At 35.1% G+C, this 23,578-nt stretch overlaps 1 protein-coding gene across 3 annotated transcripts in view; it reads left to right on the forward strand.

The window, feature by feature from the left end:
- Positions 1–23,578, forward strand: part of HMCN1 (hemicentin 1) — a 443,485-nt gene that overhangs the window by 165,025 nt on the left and 254,882 nt on the right. For all 3 annotated transcript variants that reach the window (XM_012444401.2, XM_064370607.1, XM_064370606.1), the window contains exons 5-6: positions 16,704–16,875; positions 20,126–20,232. In XM_012444401.2, coding sequence (XP_012299824.2) covers positions 16,704–16,875; positions 20,126–20,232 — 279 coding nt within the window. The remainder of the gene's footprint in view (positions 1–16,703; positions 16,876–20,125; positions 20,233–23,578) is intronic.

Consider the following 23,578-nt stretch of genomic DNA (forward strand, 5'->3'; position numbering starts at 1 on the left):
GTGCACGGCTCAGAGCTTCAAACACTTACAGTCTTTATACTGCATGTTCTAGTGGAAGAAAAAAAAGAGATGAGGGGAGTGGGTGGAAACAGAGAAACAGACAGCAGAAAATAAAAGCCCAATTGTGTATGTGCTGAATGATTAATAGTCATGTATAATTTAAATTAAATAAACATCCAGCATACATAGTTAAGTAGATAAATACCTAAGAGATCTTGGTTAGGTGTTTAAGAACCTTTAGGTCTTAAGAAACTTGAAGATAAAACTAGAATGCATTTCCTTTGAAAAGGTTGCGGATACTTGTTTCTTATCATAAGTCTTTTAAAATTCATCTCTTACTTGCACAAAGTATAGTTAAGTATATTTATAGATAAAAATATATATTCAGATTTTCTCACCTTAAATGTTTAATAAAAAAGAAAAAGCATATAGTTTTTTTTTTTTAGAAAAGTTGTTTACCACATCAAATTTAGTTTTACATAATGGAATGTATCACAAAGATATATTATGGAAAATTTTATTTAATGCACTGTAACGTCAGCTGTCTTGCCCAAGTCTTCATCACTTCACACCTGGATTACTGCAATAATTTATTCTTTCTTCTACTTTCCCCTAGCCAGTCCACTAAGATAAGCTTCCTCAGGTATCACTTTCATCACGCCCTGCCCCCGTTCTCAAAACCGATTCTACTGCCAGTTGAATGGTGTCCAAATACTTTTTGTTGGAATTCCAGCCCTTCTATAATCTGGCCTCACCTTGCTATCCAAATGTATCTCCAGGTATTTCCTAATACTCCATTCCCCACTCTAATTAGGCTGTCTTCTGTCTGCCCCCACACAGTGTTGGGTACTTTGCTGCCTCAGCACTTATGTTTCTAAAGCTTCCTTAACCTATGAAATAACCTCACTTTCCAGCTTTTAACTTCTTTCCTTTCCATCTTTCAAGGGCCATCTTTTGTCCCTCTTTGTTTGTTTGTTTTTAGACGGAATCTCGCTCTGTGGCTAGGCTGGAGTGCAGTGGCGCAATCTTGGCTCAATGCAACCTCCGACTCCCTGGTTCAAAGGATTCTCCTGCCTCAGCCTCCCGAGTAGCTGCGATTACAGGCATGGCACCACTACGCCCAGCTAATTTTTGTATTTTTGGTAGAGACAGGGTTTCATCATGTTGGCCAGAATGGTCTCGATCTCCTGACCTCATGATCCGCCAGCCTCAGCCTCCCAAAGTGCTGGGATTACAGATGTGAGCCACCGCGCCCGGCTTGTCCCTCTTAATATATGAGTCGTTCTGGCATCCACCTGCCGTATGTACACTTTCCTAGTTTGATTTCCTAATAAGTCTGCAGTACTTACTATGTGTTATGACACATTTACTCATCCATACTAAGCGCTTTTTAAACAATAAAATAATTCAGTAGCTCTTAAATAGAATTTATTTTACAATCAGTGGCATGTTACATAGGTTGATTGGCAGCACTTTCCTTTCTAACTGGCACAGAAAATAATGGTGCATTTTACAGTTTATGGTATTTTTAAGCATTGGAAGATCAGTGTGTACTGTATTAACATATTTATATTAACAATTATTTATTGTTTTCTAACGGTTTCCCGAGTATCTGGTATATTGCTCAGCATTATCGTAAAATTTGCTACCATGAAAATCTTTTTTATTTCCCATCTTACTCCCTTAGAATACCCTGCAGCATCAGATATGTACTTGAGCTTCTTTGATTCAATTAATGAAACTATTTTAATTAAATTAAACTTGACAAATGTAAGAAATATGCTTGGTTAGAAAAGTGCTTTTATGTATTATTGTTATTTTTCTTTTATTTCAAACTTTTCATTGAAGTATGTTATACATATAGAAAAGTGCACATAAGCACACAGCTTAATACATTTTCATAAACTCAACATATCCTGGGTAGCCAGCACTCAGACTGAGAAAAAGTACATTACTAGGACTCCACAAAACCGTCCTTCATACCATCTTCTGGTCACATGGTTTATCATTATACTGGCATCAAGAAATATAGATTAGTTTGACAAGTTGTGTCCTTTGTAGAAATGAGATCATACAGCATGTACACTTCAGTGGCTGGCTTCTTTTGTTCAACATTCTGTTTGTGAGATTCAGCCACATCATTGCATGTAGTTGTAGATGGTTCATTCTCATTGATGTATAGTATTCTATTTTATGAACGTGCCACAGTCTGTTTCTCCATTCCACTGTTAATGTATACATGAGTAATTTCCAGTTTTGATCTAACGCAAATAACGTCGTTCTGAACATTCTAGGACATGTCATTTGTTATACAAATGTACAAATTTTTCTTGGATATGTATCTAGAAGTAGGAAAGATGGCTCATTAGGCATGGAATTGTTCATCTTTAGCAGATGCCAGATAACCCGTTTCCAAAGTTGTTTCCATTTATATTCCCTCCAGCCATGTATAAGAATCCTGGCTGTTCTACCTCTGCACCAACCTTTCCTGTTTTCTGTCTTTTTCATTTTAGCCATTCTAGTACATGTGTATGGTATGATTATTTAATTTAATTTTTTGCATAGATTTTTAAAAGCTTCCAACAAAATTTTTGGATCTTCTTTGAGTACTATGCTGATAGTTATAGAAGATAAGCACTTTAGACTGAGCTATAGGATTCACATGAAAATCGTTACTGAAGCTATTATCATTACTCATTTTTGTCTTTTTTCCTGACACTGTAGTTTGGGTAGTTTCTGGTAATATCTTTCTGTTGATATTTAACTACAATTACTTTTGGCTTTGTGTAAATCAACTGACCATTTTATTTAGTCTCCAGAGTTATCTATTTGGCTCTCCTAACTTCTGAGTCACAGAATTAGTTATGCTAATTCCTGGGAGTTTGGGTGACTTAACATTATGTTGATTACTTCCTCAGATTAATATTATTTATTTTTTGTTTATGCATATTTACAATTAATACTAGCATTGTTTACTGGAAAATAAAGTTAGAAATAAAACATGTAAGCCTCACTGATGCTACAAGTATCTATTGTAAATATATGTTACAAGTAAAAGCCATGGTTTAAAATCTTCGCATTAATGAATTAATAGTTCGTACTGATTTTTTGTATGTTCCAAGATATTTTACGGGTTTTGGGTATTAGATGATTATCCTATAATTCCACTTCTTTATCCTGTGATTGCTGAGAGCAATATTGTGGTCATTTTTCTTGGCAATATTCTTTCCTACTCAGGAATGTTCAGGCCAAGATATTTGGTCTCTTACTGAATCATAAAGCTGTATTTCTTAATTGTTCTAAAATTAAAGGTGCTGACTTCAGTAAATTTAATTCCAGAAGTTTGTACAGAGTGTGTGGCAAATTACAATAATTAATTATGACTCAGAAATGAGAAAGGTCTATTCCCTTTTGTCTGTCACAATGTTTCATTTACCAAACGAGGCCTTAGAAAATCACCAAGGAATCAGTGCAATAGTTGTATGGAACCATGATGAATTTCCAGATACATCTTTTGTGATCTGTAAACTCAAAGTGCTGAGTTCTACCAGGTAGTGATGGATTGCATGTTAAGATCCTCATACTGAACGAGCTTGTGTAAGACCTTTCTTACATTGTCGCTGGGTAAAGAATACATAGTGTTAGGATTTGCCTTTTCCTTGGTAAGCTAGACACTGATTAGTTCTTAACTTGCAAACTGCTATATTTGGTTTGTTCCCTAACTCCAGCCTTAAGTATATTGTTATAATCTCATTTAATAATTTTAAAATATGCTTCAGGACGTGAGCTCTTTTTAATGTTTTTTTGCATTTCCAGATGCCTATTAGATGGGTGAGTACATAGAATTAATAAATATGTACTAAAATAAGAAGGGTAAGCATTAAAAGTATAGTGTAATAAACCTGTGTGTAAGAGCACACAAAAACACACACATGCACACACTTATATGTATGGAAAGTAAGATCAAAATATTGAAGATAATTATTTGCAGGTAGTACAATAATGTGTTACATTTTTCTGCGATTATTTTGCATTGCATTTATTACAGTTATGATAAATTAAGTACAGAATTTGAAAATAAAAATGTAAGATAAAATAATGTATTTAATTTGTGCTAAGCACAGAACGATCCTTGGAACTGATGCCTCAAAACTTTGGTCAAGCTGAATCTCAGTGTTAGACAATCAATAGAGGAACTGGGATTCTCCTAATTGTTCTAATACATAGATGGGTCTAATTGTCATGAACAGAATAGTTTTGCAAACCTCTCTTGTGAAGGAATCCAAAATGAATGAGCTTACCTATTATTTGATTTGTAGGTATACTATAACTTAAGAGTTTTCTCCTCATTAGTTTTTTTAAAAAAATCATCATCCATAATCAGTATAACATTTTGTCTGTAGAAAGTTTCAGATATACAGTGATGATGTTTTAATTTTCCCTTTTTGTTTTAATTGACAAAGTGTTGACTTTTTAAGGTGATGTCTCTGGAACCAACTTTCCTTTCGTAATTCTGGTCATAGTTAAATGGCATCATCGTTTCTTTTGCTTCTCAAGCTAGGAAGCTGAGTCATTCTAGACTTTTTCTTTTTATTTTTATGTCTCAGTTTAAATTGCTACCTTGAAGACATTGAATCCAAGATATCTTTGGGATCTGTTTTCTCTTCTTCATTTCCACTGTCATTGTTTCTTTACTAGTTTTCTTTATTTTTCGCCTATTCTAACTGCCACATTACTGATCATTCTGCTTCCAGCCTTTCCCTCCAAATCCCTCCACCACATTCTTCCAATATGATCCTTCTTAAATATAAACTTAATGTGACATTCTGTTTCTGAACTTCAGTGACTTCCATAGATCTTCAGGGTAAGGTCTGCCATCTAGCACGGCATGTGAGGTCTCCCACATACTTCCAAGTTCTTCCTACCCTCATCACTTACCACCGAACACACACACCAGTATCAAGACACACTCTAGTATCTTTTCTGATATGGCTTATTATATCACCTTCGAACATGTTATTTCTTCTGTCCCAGATGTTCTCCCTCTGCTCATCCATTTGGGTCCTGCTCATTCTTCAGTGTTCAATCTCAAGTATGCCTGGTCATCTTTCCAGATAAAAACAAACCAGATTTGCCCATCTTCTTTGCCTTTATTCCTGACATACATTTTCTATTATTTATTTACGTGTCTTCCCCACTAGACTATAAACCCCTAAAAGAGTTTAGCCACTCCTGACCCTTGAAGGATGTTCTGTCTCCTATTGTTAGCTAGCTCTTAAGAGATAAGATCCCCCTCTGCTCCCCTCCAGACTGACTGTATCCATTTACTTTTCCTCCTTATGCGTGTTAAAGATTGCAGGAGACTAATTACTTATCCACCCCACCCACTCTTCCAGCTGATCCTATAAAATGGAGGAAGTGAGCATAATTCTTTCCATAAGGATCATAATAGTATTAATGGCAAAACTGAATTGCAAACTAGAAAGGCCTTCTGTCTCACACCATATTTCATATTCACCCAACAACACTCAGACATAGGCACTGAAGCTGGAAAGTGGTGGATCTCCCCCTTTAAAGGGGGCTTTCACCTAAGGGTGTAATACAGGGAACAGTACGTGGATGGGACTGAGATGCTAAAAGTTAATTAGGTCCTACTGAGAGACAGAGACAAAAATCACTGTGAGCAGTGACTCTTTGCCTGGTTAATCTGGGGCAATAGATTCACTAAGGTTAGTCACTTTACTACCCACTGGGAGGAGCAAGTCAGGAAGCTGAAAGAGGGACCTGAACTGTTCACTCCATCACTTCCAGAGTTGGGGATCAGAATCCTGTCTACTGTCTGAAAAAGAATGAAGGCTTGGAAATTTGTTAAGAGCGAAAGTAACAATGTTGATTAGATTATAAGGAGACTTTTTTATTTTAACTAGAAAGATAGCGTTTAGTAGAAGTACCACATACGTTAAGGGAGATGGGTCCTAGCTTGTAGGGGTCTTGGCAGATGGTCAGGGTCTCAATAAATCCGGGTCCTAATGCACAGAATGCTTTTGTAGATCCTACATCCAAGCAACAAGTCATAGATTTCAGCTCAGGAAGGAATTCAGAAGCAAGTGTTCTGATGACAAGATGGTCCACAGAGCCTGCTCTGGAGAGGTCTATATATCTAGTTTAGTTCATTTTAGATATTTTGTAGAACCTAATGGCTGTTACTTTAAATGACCCTTGTTCATTTACTTAACATTTAGTCTGAGAATGTGATTGCATCTACAGCTGCTGAAAAGCAAAGAAGATACTGAAACTCACTATTGACTGGTCTTTAGACAGCTAAAAAAATATCTGACATTGATGGTTGCCATTTGATTGGTGTGGTAGATGGGTTGCAATGAATGTGTCATCCAAAGAATGGAAGTGGATGTAGGTTTAGAGCAAAGGCAACAGAACTTAAGCCTCAGCACCCTTCTTTTGTGTGGACCCCTTCCAAGGCTCTAAAACATATAATGAAATGTGTTCACAGAGTTACAAATTGAGGGGGAATTTTGCAGAAGTAACATATTTAAGCTGTAATAAGACTATTATCTCCTTCAACTTCAACTTCTCCCCTGGTACATGTCTCTTAATGTCCGGTGACACCGGGGAGATCTTGACTATTTTTTGGGATCCAAATTTCTATCAATACTACAAACACAAGTATAGCTATATATGAAGTTGAAAGTTTTGAAGCTTCCTGGATAAGAATAAAAATTATCTATTATTACTGTAGAAAATATTACAATTTTTTTGTCATAGTAATATATATTCAGAGATTATATAGCCAAAAATACAGTGAAAAAATGCCATAGACTCTTGTCAGATGTTAACAAAATTGTTCTTAATTTCTAGATTTTGTGAGATTTGAAGTATTTATCAGCTTTTAACAATTTGAAATTTATGTAAGCTATTTTCTCCCTTGAGGTAACTCTTTTTGTACTTACTTTTATAATTTCTTAAGGAGTCCCTAGTTATGTAAACTTAAGGCCCACGAACCCAGATTTGTCACTGAGTACAAGGCATTTTGGAGAACATTTAAGTTCTGTTATCTTTTTCTTAGACCTCTCTCTATTGCCCTCCAGTTGGAGATACAGAGTTCGGTCCCCCTGTTCACAAACACCATTTGCCTGTGGTGAAACAGAGAGGAGATGTCATCCTGGTTTCTGGTGGCAAATCCCAAATGAATGTGTTTTCTAATTTGGCATTGTAAGTCACTATAGGCAGGGAACACACTTTGTCACCTTTGTGTATCTAGCACAGAACCCACTATTTGGTGAAACCGTACTTAAATGTTCTTTGACTTAATATGAAACCCCTTTTCAGGGCATACATCTGTTTCACTCTTGAGTTGTTAATAATTGTGATAATTAGTTTTAAATAGAAGCAGTATTTATTTCAAAGACCCTAACAGGCCTATGGGTTGTATGCTCTTTCTCTTCTTTTTTTCTTCCTCTGCTCCCCAACATGTTGAAAATGTCCTCCTGCCTCTGTTTCTTCTTTACTTTTCAAACTCCCCCTTTTTCAGGTATCTAGATTACCTTTTGGTATGCTGATGAGTCTGATGTTCGCTGATTTAATCCATTGCTTTCATTTACTTCCAAAATTTGGATTCTTGCTTTACTTGTTCTTTTCCCATATGATTTCTAAGATTTGCACAGTTGTTTCCAACTACCATCTCTGGAGTAATGATTTAGTTGTGAGAGTGAATAAAATTTTGCTGTAATATATTAAAGATGTCTGGCAACTGCTGAATATTCACCTATATTATTGCTAACGTTACAGTAAAATCCAGGTTGTTATATAAATTGAAATATCCTTTATAAAGATTAGAGGGGATCTGGAAAGAGTTAGTGAGATTTTTGTGCATGGTGCCAGATTTTAAAGGCCAAATAATGTTGCATTTTTACCATTTCCATAAAGTATTTCCCAATAATTTTAGTCAACAGTGATGGTTCATCTTTTTGACTGCCTAAAGCATATATTGCCACTAGCATTTATGCCCATGGAACATCTGAAATGATTGGACCTTTGAAATCCTCCAATTTATCTGCATATCCAGTGTACTTTATATGCTCTGTTATATGACATTTGAATGTATACTTCCTAAAACTCCTTGGTTTTGAAGAGATTATTAGTTATTAGGAGGCTATTTGGAAATACAGAGAATATGATGAGATCTTGAGAACTTCACTTTAGGATCAAGACATAATCAGAGTAGGGATATACAAAAGTCGATAGGGCTGAAAGGCCCAGAAATTGATGAAACTTGCCTAAAACTTGATTGAATACATTAAAATATCTAAAGAGTATGTCAGTCAGAATTAGTGCACATCAACAGAAAGCATAAGAACAGTTTAGTCGTGAAGGTAAATGCTGGTAGTTCCCATCCAAGTTCTGTCTCAAAGTGAGAGAGCCAGGATTTATGTTAGGAAATTAATTTAATCAAGCAAATTCTATTAAATGTTTAATGCATCTAAATCACTTCATCTGTATTATTTCTAAACTTAACAATCACATGACAGGACAATAGATTTATATTCTAAATGGGGGTTGCATCTTAAGCCAAGACATAATTTGGTAATTGCATAGTCAAAATGATACTCGAAATCTGTTGAATCACCCTTAAATTATTATGACCTAGGCCCTTAGCAGCTCAAAATCTAATAATGTATTTATTTCCTTCTCTTCCCACTTCCTCTCTTTCTTCTTCCCTTTTTATTTCCTTCTTTTTCTGGGCCAGTTGGAATCTAAGTTTCTTTCAAATGTAGAAATGAGGGGTAATGGACATACAAAGAAGTTCACCCCATGTTAATGATGTTACAATGGTTAAGAGAATAGGGTTTAGAGTCCTGTGCCTTTTTTTTTTTGAGTCTTAAACTTACTAGAAATGTGTAATTTACTGAAAAAGTAAATACGAATATTTATAGAATATAGAAAAAAATGAATGAGGTAAAATTTGTAACATTTTTAGCATGGAGCTTAGCACGTAAGTGCTGTTTAAATGGTAGCCATCAAAACAATCATCCAGTTATGTTTAACTTCCGGAATAACTTTGCCTTCAGAAGCCAATGGGATAGTCAATGATTCTTCCTCACTGACATTAAAAGCCTTTTGGGTACAATACGTATGTATCTGTACCAAAGAATAAGTTCTCTCCCCAAAATGGATCTAATCCCAGTTGAAATTAAGTGCCTAAACCTAAGATCCAGATCCTAGACCTGACTAAATTCTTCTTTGGAATGAGGTCTATATTTTGAAGTCTTTTGGGAAGGATTTTTCTAACTTTCATGTGTAGTAAAAGGGACTAATAGGATTTCTACATGTCATGTATAAAACTAGACAACCTTGTATTTTAGCATCCTTCCAGTATATGTTGGGGGTGAGAAGAGCAGATTAGAACATACAAAAATCTACTTTTCTTAGTAATTAAAAATTAAAAATTATTTCAGCACTCCACAATACTTTAGCTCATAGTTTCTTCTTCTCTTAATTTTTTATTTATTAACTATACAAACACTTGGAAGGAGCGTATATCAATTTATGAATTGAGGAATCCTTTGCAGTGTGAATTATTTCACACTATAATTTATCTATTTTAAATAAGATGGTCAGATAGTTTTATATAAAATTTTTTTGTTTAGTAATGTAAAGGATTCTTTTATGGAAGAGAGGATACCTCTGTAAAGTCATTTTCTAAACTTCCCCTTTCCTCTCACTCTGAAAATCTGGCCAAACTATAACCTTTCCTCCCATGTACTATATCTATATATCGCTATATATAATATATATATGATTTTGTGTATGATTTAACAGATTTCATAGATGACCCTGAAGCCATTCATGGAGTCCAGGTTAGTCATTTCAAATATATGTGCAATAGTGTTTTATGTAACTACTATATTTGCATGCTTTACTACATGTGTGAGTGTGTATGCCTATATGGATAGGTAAACAAACAAAGGGTATGAATGAGGAGAAAAAGTCAGGGCTAGGAACCCGTAATATCAATAATGCTTATGTGCCTCCCTAACTAGGGGTTGTTTTTGTTACTTGTAGAGAGCCTAAGTATGGTTTGAAGTTTGTTCTGCTTTCAGGGTAGCCAGACATAAGGCCGTAACTGGCATGTGTGAGTTTGTATATACATATGTCTACATGTATGTATGTATGCATATGAATATATGTACCTATGTGTTTTTAGAACTTCTTTTTCCTTTAAAACTAGAAAGAGTTTCAGTGGGACAACTAAACTCACTGAGATTTGGCCATTCTAAAATAGGTATTTAGTAGAAGAAAAAAGTGAAATAAGCAAGCAAAAAACCCAAGCAAACAAAGAAGATTCAGTGAGAGACATGAATGATAAAAGTTAATTTTCTATATTTGTATTCTTTTAAATAAAGCATATTTTTCTGGCAAGCTAAATTTCCTCTCTTGTTTGTAACACATTGAAATTATGACACAAGAATTTTATGAAGATAAATTAATGCAATATACCTTGACACTTTAAAATAACTAGCAGGAATGATTTCACCATTCAGAAATGTCTAAAGTGTGCTTTTATTTTTTCAGCTGTTGTGCATTATAAAACTTTCATCATATAGAAGGTGTGGAAGTTTTTACACAAGTTTTGGGTGCTCATTGAGTTGAAATTGAGAGTTACATCCCCTCTAGAGTTCCCACTGAGCCCAGATTTTCTAACGCCATTCCAATTTCTAAGCTCCTCCAACCCATATTGTCTATATAAACTGAGTAAAATTTTAGTTCTAGCAAAAGTCTTCTAAAAAATCTTATAAATTATTTCTTATTTTGCCTACCTTTAGCATGAGCATTTATGGGCTATACAAAACATCACCAGGCACACTTGTTTATGAGCACTTACTATTGTTAAAACTCACTGTCGAATTTTCCAAGTTAAATAGGCACACAACACCCAAAGAGTAATATAAATGGATATTGTCAGGGGAAAACCCTCTCAAACAGTCTCAAGTGGTAATATTTCTGGGTGGATTTGCTAAATCTACAAACCATGACACTGGATTTGTCCGTCTCTGAGTGGATCCATGCTCAGGAATAGACTTGAACTAACCAAACTCAGAGGAGTGCTGTATAAAATCTGAATGCCAGCTCATTTATCTACCATGAGAAATCTAACTGCTTGCAAGTCGAGAACACTTGTGTTGGCACAAGTGATGAGTTTGCTGGCTATAGGCACGTGTACAAATTGCAAATCATCATCTGAAATTTGCCTACCATCAAAACAAGGGGACTCTTGCTCGCATGCTCTCTTCTGAGCCATTATATATTGATGTTTACGTTTATTTTCACAGGATAATGTATGTCTTCCTTTGTCTAAGTTCTTGTGGATATGGTCTGCAAGGGAATTCATGGCTTTAAATTCCATTAGATCAGTGACCTGGATCTCTCAAATGAGCGTCATATTCAGATCTCTGATTTCCTCCTTTTTATTCCCACCTGGATGCTCAATAAATGATTAGTGACTTCTAAGCAAAATCGGAAGCATGGGCTCTATGCTGTACTGCAGGATAGGAATGAATTTGAACCCAGAGAGATAGCTCTAGTGGTTATCCAGAGGGGTATCTCTCTTATTATTTCAGATTCACTCTTGAAAACTGTCATTTTTTTCCTAATGCTAACTCAGAAAATAGAATGTAAAAGACAAGACTATGGGACCAACAGGCAAGTGCTGCCTTCTTACTAGTTGTGTGCCTTATGAACTTTGGCATGTATTACTCATTTTTATTCATCTGTAAAATGGAAATAATTGTAGCTATGTACCCATGCAGATGGCAGTTGTGAAGATCAATGTAAGGCTTTTAAAAGTATCCAACATGTAATAATCACTACTGTGTGCTTGCTGGTGTTAGTGTTAATTTTACACAAGTTTTTTTTTCAAGAGCTTATTTTATAATTCTTTTTTTTAAATTGTACTTTAGGTTCTGGGGTACATGTGCAGATCATGCAGGATTGTGGCATAGGTACATACATGGCAAGTTGGTTTGCTGCCTCCATCCCACCCCCGTCACCTATATCTGGCATTTCTCTCCATGTTATCTCTCCCAACCTCCCCACCCGCTGCTGTCCCTCCCTTAGCCCCCCTCCCCAACAGACCCCAGTGTGTGATGCTCCCCGATCTGTGTCCATGTGTTCTCATTGTTCAACACCTGCCTATGAATGAAAACATGCGTACACAACTTTTTTTTCCTAGAGTAGGCTTCACTTATCAGGTGGATGCATTTACACTTAATCAACTTTCTACCATCACTGAGCTTGGAAAATCTCTATACAGCGTGACTGAGAAAAATGCATGTGTTTTTGCATTTCTTAAAAGCCCCTGGTTTAATTCTGGGAAATTTTCCTTTGAATTTAAAAATCCTAAGCTAACCAACTAAATAAAATAAAAATTGAATACAACCTGATGCTCACATTTAAAATCATGCATACAGGTTTGAACTCTATTCTGCTTCAATGCAGAAAATTCAGTGCTGAGAAAGGACTGTCACAAATGCACACAGGGCCAGAATACTACCTTTTAGCACACATTTAACTCCAGGTAAAGACCTGACATAAAATTCTTTCCTCCCTCCCATTTTATCTCTCTCTTTTCCCTTTCTTTTTTCTTTTGTCTCTCCCTCCCACACATATTTAATTAGGAATCTGCTATATTTCATGTACTATATTAAGTTCATGGACTATAGTAGTGAACAAATCAGCCATGGTCTCTGCCCTCATGGAACTTATAATTTAGAAGGAAAGATGGATAATCAATAACAACAGCAAACACAAAAATGCAAATAAATGCATAATTCCAAACAGTATTGAACACCTCACCATACCTCCCCTTTCTTGCCGGGAAAACAAAGGATGTCCTGGGGAAATTCATTCGGATGTGATACATTGCATAAGAAATGCTCTTCCAAACAAAGCTATTTTTCAAGTTCTGTTCATGAATATGTATGCAAAAATTAACTTCTATTCCTACTTAATACTATTGTTTTATCATTCATCATAATGTGTGCTGCTTTTATGCTTTAAAACTATTGTATCTTATTTTAGAGTTGAGTATGAACTATTTTTAAGTATTAGTTATTTCATGGGCTGCAAAATCTTTAAACTATGAGAGTACACAAGGAACTTATGTAAAAATATAACTATTGAGCCAGAATCCATTTTGTTAGATGTTTGAAAGGTATAAAAACTCTCAAATATCAGTTTCCTCATGTATCAAATTAAGGAGGTGTATTAGATGGTCTCAGAGGCCCTTCATAGATATAAACTGTTATAAATTGTCAGAGAACCATTTTTACATTAAAACTTTTAATGTACTATATGAACAGTTCTCTAGGGGTTTAAAAAAGGTTTTGTGTTGATAAAAATGCATAATTCTTAGGCTCTCATATTATTCTAGTTTTCTTATTTTTTCTTTATAATAGAAGATCATTTCTAATCTCATGAGAACATCTCTCATAGTTAGACAATTGGAGATTTTTGATTTTCTTTTTTCTGGCATCCTGAGAGGCCAGAAACCTCACTTATGGTACATTCTGTAGCTAGCAGTGATCTACTTTTATTCACATATTGGTAGTATCTGTATTTTCTAATAGAATGGGTTACATCTGTTTTCAATTTGATTTTTCTTATAAGTGGATGAAAAAAGTGATTTGAGAATCTTGACAGAAGTCTGCACTGTGTCTTTCCCAACATGTAATATCATGATACATGGTAATCCCTTTGTGAAAGCCTCATAAATGTTGATGAATTGGAAGCAGTATTAAGAGTAAACCAAAGCCTGCTGATATTCCGTACCATTTGAACACACTTGCCTCACAAAAATACAACCAGATTAGGAAGGCTTCCATTTTCCTATGAATACTTAAGACTTGGGGATTTTCATGTGTAGCTAACAGACAACAAGATAGATTTCCGGCAATATATCATAACCTCTCTGCATTGGGCTTAAAGGAAAGATCAATTTTTGGAGCCACCCAGACATAGACTATAAATTTAATGAAGGATGTATGTAAAAAATGACTTCCATCTTTATTAATGCCATTTCATTTCATTATTAAACTTGAAATGTCTCATAATTCTTAGTGGTGCTTGTTTTCTAATGTTTTTTTCCCCTCCTTTCCTATTGCGAATCATTATGACCACATTATATGTCTTGTCCTTAAAACAGATGTTCTGTCCATTTGTTGAATTTCTCTCCTTTGCCCTCTTCAGTCTCTGTATCTGACATTATACTCAAAATAATTGATTATCAGTTAAATTTATCCAGTGTTTTCTCAGGCCCAACAACAATCCTTTTTTTTTTTTTTAATTTTAATTAGACAGACCCTTACAGCCATATTTTATGTCAACACTTTGCTTGTTAAAATATGTGTTCTATATACAGTCAATGTTAGTTATAGTCAGTTTGGGCTCTAGTCATATGAACAGATTTGATAAGCAGAGTGATCCATATCCTTATCTTCAAGCATGATAGATCATTAAGAACTCATTTTTCAAAAATGGCATCTGCTTCTTTAAACAAATATGTTTTATTTCATGTGTAAAATTCCCCATGCTTAGTAAGGTTAAATTTTGGGGAAATACATCATTAGATTTATGAGGTAATTAGTTGTATTAAATTTTGTTTTTCTGCTCAATCTATTGGTGATAACACTACAAATTTTTCTTTGTAAAATATCATTTCAGTGTGTTACTCCTCTGCTTGAAGCCCTTTAGTCATTTTCATTGGGATCTCTAGGATAAAATCCAAATGTCATAGCCTGACTTGATGACCATCCATTGTCTGGTCCTGACACAGGCTTCCAGCCCCATCTTCTGCTTCTTTTTCATCTGAACACTTCACTGCAGCCAGATGTGATCACTTATGTTCCCAACATATTTGGAGTACTTCTGTCTCTGTCCTGGTGTTTTTGCTCAGATTCTCTCTTCTCTCTGGTATGAATTTGCCTCTTTTTTTTTAATTTACAGAAAACTCTTTTGTCTTTCATAGTTAGATTACTTTGCTTATGAAGCCATTGCTGAAACACTTTTCAGCAATGGCTAAAACATCTAGGGGAAAAGAAGGGAATTTAGCTGGGGAGAGAAAAAACTAAGATCATGTAAGTATGTGTACTGTGAAAGTACTGTGATGCCTAATTGCTGTGTGGAGGTACTGTGAGGGGATTTTACACACATTATTTCAACAAGCATTTCTTGTATTATGAATTTCTTTCATTTAATAAGAACATCAGTGTCATTATGATCAATTTCATTGACATTAGTACATATCCCACCTTTATCATGTGTAGAGCACAACACTTACTTTTGGATACACAAATAGGAGACACGATTTTTGATTCTGGAGCAAGGACAGGAATTTTTATGAAAAATATATATAAGAAATGCAAAAACATTCAGTAAATCTGCGTTCTAATGGCTAAAAATGTGGTCATCAATCCTTAGTACCTGCAAAAGTATCTTGAACAATAAACATTTATTTTATGATAAATGTAATTGCTTCATGTTGTTAATTATGTGATAATAAGTCTTAGATGCTTCCCTTATCCTTAGGGGGAAAGAAAAGGAAAAAAATAAAAGGATACTTTTCACAGAAAATAAAAATGTTGCGCAGTATTTATTGCTTGGTTACTTGAAATGTGACCACCTACACTGAAATTTCAAAAAAATGTTTTTGTTTATCATTAATAGCTTGACTTTAGCTTAATATCCAGCTCTGGTCAGTGTCTTATGCCTAATTACAAAACAAAATTTTCATGGTGTTATGCAGTCTTAGAGAATACATAAACCAGAGAAAGATGAGATGGATCAAAGGTTATCATGATTTAAAATTATAAGATCATTCAAGGAGTACCTGTCCAGATTACACCATTTGTCTAATGGCAAATTATCTTTGCTACTGCAGAAACTTTCTATGGATTCAAAGTTTTTCTTGTTCACATTGAGGCATTAACACCTTTTTATAACCCCAATTTCTTAATTTTTTTAAGGACTCTTTTTCAAGAATACACTACTTGGTATTAAATTCTAACCTGAAATATCTATTCTCTTTAATGTAATACCTTTCCCATTATATGGTTATTTATTCACTTTATTATAAAAACAACTATTTTGGTGACCTTGCAATTATATTTCTATAATTAGTATGCTGTAATATATACTATATATAATTATAGTATAATACAATAATTAATATGCCCAATTTACTGAAATTGGATTTGATAATTTGCTAGGTGGATTTCTTTTACAGATTGCATCTGGAAGAAATAAAATCTGGCAAGAAAGAATGGAGGAAAAAGGGATCGTACATGTTGGCACTACCATGTTTTTAAATGAGTTCTTATCTCTTGAGACATAGCAAATTGTCAGTAATATCTCTGCATGTTTCCCTTCACTGCTTTTGTATACTGTAGTCTCATTATGAATATATTATTCCAAGATAGCTTGAAATTTGAACATGGGTTACCGGCATTTTGATTTGAATCTACAGTAACCAGAGTTAGAAAGAGTTCTATCTTCAGTAATAACTGAAATAAATTTCACAGCAGTCCAGGATGTGCCGGAGTCATTTGATCACCCAAAGCACCTAAAAGAGCAATGGTATAAAACTGTGAATGTTTTTTGATATCACTTACACTTCTCTTTTTCTCTTACAGGTATTAAAATGGGTAGAAGAAGCAGTACAGGCCTCCAAAGTTCACCTCTTATCCACAGATCATTTGGAAAAGGCGATAAATACTTGGAGAATTCCTTTCGATCCCAGCCTAAAAGAAGTCACTGTGTCATTGAGTGGCCCTTCTCCAGTGATTGAAATTCGCAATCCTTTAGGTGAGATCTATCAAACGTCACATAATAAAATGCAAAATACGTAGAGGGTAAAATACTTTTTACACACTTGTTTGTGTCAAGTTAATGCTAACTTCATGAATAAATTCAGTAAATTCAGAAGTGGCTAAGGAAGGTATTTAAAAAACATAACATTTTGAAAGTACTAAGTATTGTTGAAATAACATGAGATTCAAAAAGGTAAAACTTCTTATATTTAAACAAGTCAGATTTAGTAAATTAATTATAGTTAAATGATTCAAAAGAAAAATATTTAAATAAAACCTGAAACTATCTTTTCTTAATCTATATATGAGGAAATATTTTACAGTAACTTACTCTGTCAAATTCAGTATTTTACACTATTTTTAAATGACTCACACCAAAAAATTCTTTAAAATAACTGATTTTCTAGACAAATGGGACCTAATCAAACTCCACAGCTTTTGCACGGCAAAAGAAACAGTCAATAGAGTGAATCGGCAACCAACAGAATGGGAAAAAATTTTTGCAGCCTACCCGTCTGACAAAGGGCTGACATCCAGAATTTACAATGAACTAAAAAAGATTTACAAGAAAAAAACAAACAAGCCCATTCAAAAATGGGTGAAGGATATGAACAGATACTTTACAAAAGAAGACATACATGAGGCCAACAAACATATGAAAAAATGCTCATCATCACTGGTCATTAGAGAAATGCAAATCAAAACTACATTGAGATACCATCTCACGCCAGTTAGAATGGCGATCATTAAAAAATCTGGAGACAACAGATGCTGGAGAGGATGTGGAGAAATAGGAACACTTTTACACTGTTGGTGGGAGTGTAAATTAGTTCAACCACTGTGGAAAACAGTGTGGCGATTCCTCAAGGACCTAGAAATAGAAATTCCATTTGACCCAGCAATCCCATTACTGGGCATATATCCAAAGGATTATAAATCGTTCTACTATAAGGACACATGCACACGAATGTTCATTGCAGCACAGTTTACAATAGCAAAGACCTGGAACCAGCCCAAATGCCCATCGATGATAGACTGGACAGGAAAAATGTGGCACATATACACCATGGAATATTATGCAGCCATTAAAAAGGAGGAGTTCACATCCTTCGTAGGGACATGGATGAACCTGGAAAACATCATTCTCAGCAAACTGACACAAGAGCACAAAATCAAACACCACATGTTCTCACTCATAGGCGGGTGTTGAACAGGGAGAACACATGGACACAGGGAGGGGAGCACTATACACGGGGGTCTGTTGGGGGGGAGGGGGGATAGTGGGGGGGGTGGGGAGTTGGGGAGGGATAGCATGGGGAGAAATGCCAGATGTAGGTGAGGGGGAGGGAGGCAGCAAATCATACTGCCAGGTGTGCACCTGTGCAACAACCTTGCATGTTATTCACATGTACCCCAAAACCTAAAATGCAATAAAAAAAAAAAATAATAATAATAATGATTTGTTTCTCGGAAAAAAAAAAAAAAAATAACTGATTTTCCACTCTATCATTTTTTAATTTTACAGAAGATATTTGTTAAAAACCAAATTTATATCTTAGTAAAAGGAATTTTTAATTCACTTTGCTTCCTTACTTAAGTGTATTTTATAACCATATCATTTGTCTGGTACCATTGCTAGTTGATAATTACAATAAGGTTTACATTGAATTACAATCTAGTAAAGACAGAAATCTTTAATCTTTTCTTAACATTTCCATTTAGAAATATTTTTACTTAATAACATTTGCAAAATAGTTATATTTCCACTGTGGCTTTAGTTGCATGTTTTTTCTCTGTATAAATAGGGAAGGGAGTAACTGATTTTCTTACTTTATTTGTCGTAGAAGAAAATAACTAATTCCCAAAAGAAAACAACCTATGAAATTGTTCTCAGAGGCCACAAACACATTAAAATTTACAAGACAAGTACAACGTCTTTCTCAAGACTTCTACAAGTTTGACTTTATAAATGGATTTTCCTGTTGAAGTAGCATTCTACTGCAATAACATCCATGTTACCTAGGAAAGATTTGTGTTTTCCACTACCTGGAGACTTAGAGTACCTGTACCCATTGCATTATGTTTCTACTACTTTAAAAAGTCATGGGCATACAATGATTGTAAAACTTTTGATTCAAATATAGGATGCTTATAACATTATTATATTATTATTATTATTATTATTGAGACACAGTCTCGCTCTGTTGCTCAGGCTGAAGTGCAATGGTGTAATCTTGGCTCACTGCAACCTCTGCCTCCGAGGTTCAAGTGATTCTCCTGCCTCAGCCTCCTGAGTAGTTGATATTACAGGCAGGCACCACCACACCTGACTAATTTTTGTATTTTTAGTTGAGATGGGGTTTCACCATATTGGTCAGACTGGTCTTGAACTCCTGACCTTGTGATCCTCCCACCTTCAAAGTGCTGAGATTTTAGGCGTGAGCCACCACACCTGGGCTGACTTATTTCTTTATATAACTGGAGAAGTAGTCCATGGGAAAGTCAAGAGTGAAGTGAATAAACTGTGGCTTAATTCCAAATTTGTTTTTCCTCTTTTCTACATTCCAGCTATTAGACACTTTAGATAAATGTCAGGTCAGTAGGCGACGGTATCATGTTACTTCATTACACTGCCTCCTTTAATTATTCCTGTGACAGATAAAAGCCCTCTCCTGTGCTTCATGGGAAACCAGTTAAGGTTTTACACTTTGTGCAAAAGAGCCCGGGGCTCTCATGTTAGTAATACCTTGAGTGCTCTCCAGAACAACATTTATTCTGGTTTGCTGGGTTTGCCATCTATTTAATCTAAATGTCTCTATGACTCCATGTAATTTTTGGTAGCCATAGTAATTATTATCTAGGTTGGCTTCAGAAATATGATTACAGTCTGCTAATTGTCATTCTCATTTTATGATCAAATCAGCATAACAAATAGTAATCCATTATTTCAGCTTCCAATGCCTGGAAACCCTAAAATTAGGTATATTTTAGAAATAAATAAAATAATGTTTTGAGCTGTGGGTGTAAGTGTCAATCAGGTCATATTACTGAAATTGAATGCCTTTCATTTAGCCACAGAATAGAAAATAAAGGCTCTTGGGGTTAGTTTGCAGCACACTTGAGTAAAACATGTGCCTGAGTTATTTGAAATTTGATCATGCTCTTAGTTTTATGTAGTGTTAAATTAGCTAATACACATAGCCGAGAGAAGGATTGTGCTTTTTACCTTTATGTCTGTCTTTCAGGGAAGCTGATAAAAAAGGGATTTGGCCTGAATGAGCTATTAAATATCCATAACTCTGCCAAAGTAGTGAATGTGAAAGAGCCGGAGGCTGGAATGTGGTCAGTGAAGGTACTGTTATTTCACTAAGTTTGTTTATTATTTTATTTTGAAGTTGGCATGTTTCATGAAGTATGCGTAATGGGTTTTTTAAACATATACTCTTGCTATCATGGAGAGTGCTTGTAATAAAAAGCAATATACGTAGTGTGTTTGTAGAAGGTATCTTGATCGCATGAATTTGGTAGTTTTAAGTTTGAGGACCATGAACGTCGTCATTGCCACATGATACTCTTAAAATAGTTTTCCTGTCATCTACCTCATGCTTACAAACTAATCAGAGATGGAGCCAATAGAGAATAATGGTTTGAGCCGTAGCCTCTGTTGTGAAAATGCCTGGGTTTGAATCTTAACACCAACCCTTCACAGCTGTACTGCCTGGGGAACAGAACTTCTCTGCACGTGGCTTTTCTCCTCTGTCATGTGGGGATGATAGTCACAGTCCTTTACTTTACAGAATTGGGCTGAGAATTAAATTAATGTGATACACCTGAAATAGTATTGTTTCTGTTTCAAAGCAAGCATTCAAGTGACGTGTTGGTTTTTTTATTTGGTATGTGTTTATTCATTGTTTTCTTTAGCACAGTATGGTATTTGTATCCTAAACTTATCTTAAGTGGTACATATTTCCTTCAAGAAAGCATTGTATTTTGGCAGTATGGAGGAAAAATATATCCACTTAAAATTCAAGCTACCATAAATCTGAGACCTAGTTCTGCTGCAGATGATGTGTGTATCCCGCTGTGGCAGATGCTCTGAGTGACTTGCCCGTGTTTCTCAGGCTTTGCAGTGTGCTCTGGCCTACTTCGAAATCCAGTATATGCATTTCTGTGTCTTAAAGGTTTATTTCTAGAATACAAAAAGGTGGTTCTTCTGAGGAATTAGCACTCCTCAGGAGCAGCTTTTTAGCACCTGAAGGAATAAGCTCCAGGTGTCCGTTGGGGAAACAGGCTTAAAAACACCCTTTATGGGCCCATTCACATTCCTGTATATCTCCCTTCTTCCCATTAGCATTCCTTCCATCTCTCAGATAAACAGCTTGCTCTAGAATCTTTCTGGGAGAACTCAAATGAAGGTATCCTGTACATTATTTTCTCTTTCATTGTTTTCCTATATAAAAATGGAATTAGTGGGATCATAATTTAAATTACAGAGCTGCTGTGAAAGTATGTGGAACTAATATACTGTAGAAATTTGAAGAGCCATTTTTATGCCAGTTTTTTTAAAAAGAATAGATCCATTAACTTCCTCAGTTTAAAGAATGAATGTTTACATTCCAACTCCATTCAAATCCTAAGATACTAGTTTTTTATTCTCAGAACTCTAAGCTCTGTGGGAAAAATAGAAACTTTTGTATAGATTGTTTCAAGATTGATAATATAAGGGTATAGGTGAAAAGGCCTGTGAAAGAAAATCTGGTAGTTTCTTAATGAATGTATCAGAAATGGCCCTACCTGCCTCTTTTTTTTCCCCACCCAGTTCCTTGCACATAGTGCCTGATATTTATTGAGTGTCTTAGATTGACAATGAATTATTTTGCTGCTACGATATTTTAAAAAATGTGGCCAAATTTATGTTATGGTTATTTTGACTAACTTGCCAAAAATATCACTAGTATTAAGTCTGACTTTTTGTGACCACAATAGGAAGGAATTACAGTAAGTGTCGAGTCTCTTCATCCCTCAAGTACTTTAATTTAAGCGTAACTTAGCCAGCAGTGTCTTGAGCTAGCATGTCCACGGGGGTAATTTTTTCTTGCTTTGTGAATATTGACCTTAAGTAATCCATTATGGACTGTGAAATATGTGCACGTGAAGCCATTCTTCCATGTTAGTAGCAATTTATTGGGCAGTCCTTGAACCTATTTCCAGGTGATTTGGATTGCTACCAGTGGCATTTCCTTTAGTAAAACTCTTGCCCGGAGGAGGGATATTGCATGATTGTTATTTTACCTTGTGCCTAACACAACTATTCATTCAGTCATCCGTTCAGTAAACATTTACTGACTGCTCTTGGCCATGATCTGTGGTACTTACTTAATAGACATTAAGCACATTTTAATTGATAATTAGAACAGAGAAGTAATGAGGATTAGTTCTATGAGTGAGCAGAGCCTTTGATGAGGTGATGAGGTGATGAGAACTCTGTTTAGACAAGTCTCTAAGCTCAGTCTCCTATAATTAAGGGAACAATAAAAAGACACAGTGTCTATTATCATTTTATTTTAAATTTATATCTAGCCTTCACCAAAAGAACCTCCAGCTCGGATTTACAACATTTCTAGTGTAGGATTAGTGGTAATAACAACTAAACAAAGAATAAGCATTATAATGAAACTTAAAGTAACAAACTTCTTTTGCTTCTGTATGAAATACCAAAAGAATATATCAGGTTGATGCAAAGGAAACTGGACTGAATCAGCTGACATAAAATATTGCTGTTGACTTTGGATTTCCCTATTGGATGTCTAATAAATGATAAATGTTTTACATGTGCACTTTCTCAAGAAGAGAAATGTCTGAGATTAGATAGTGTATCCCCGGTGCTATCTCCCATGCACTCAACTATCTGAAAAAAAGGCCTGCTCTATCATTAAAATGACTTACTGAATGTTTCACACAACAGTTTTTATCCCAAATATGGAGAATGATCTGTCTATTACTTGACCTTACCATGGTATTCAAGGACCACCCAATTGAGCCTCAAGCCAATCTTTCTAGTTATCTTCTATCACTTGTCTTTACATTCTGGTCAAATATGATTTTGTACTCTCTCTCCCCCACCACATTCTCTTACCCTATGCTTTCTTTCAAGCTGTTCCTTCTCCTTATGCCTTTCCTTACATTTTAACTTGTAACTATCCCACAGAGTTCAGTTGAAATGACAAAAGTTTCATCAAACTGTCAGATTTGTTTTGCTTTTTCTCTAAAAGGCTCTTTTCCCTCTGGCTTTCTGCAAAATTTTTCTGCATTTCCCTTTTGGATTAATTTCTCCCTTGTATCATTTTTGTTTCTGTACCTGTTCTCTCTCTCTCTTTTTCTATAAAGCAGACTTTGCCACTAGTATATACTATAATGCTTGAGAAAGAACTATATAAACATTTATGAATAAAAATTAATACATTTATTCCAAGCATATCCAGGGAAGCAGGCAGAAGAACTGGTTTACTTAGCCTATAGTGGAGGTGCTAGCATGTAACACTAATGTGTTTATGATTTAAAATGCTAAGAGAGTGGCAGTTTCTTTTCTTTTGTGTTTTTTTCTGGTAAGTACTGTTCCATCTTAGGGCACTTTTACTAAGCAGAAATAATGAGTCAACTCATTTGTATAATTCACATAAATACTCTAATGTTTTAGG

Source organism: Aotus nancymaae, unplaced genomic scaffold (assembly GCF_030222135.1).
Source record: "Aotus nancymaae isolate 86718 unplaced genomic scaffold, 86718_ANA_hifiasm-v0.15.2.pri h1tg000108l, whole genome shotgun sequence".
NCBI lineage: Eukaryota > Metazoa > Chordata > Mammalia > Primates > Aotidae > Aotus > Aotus nancymaae.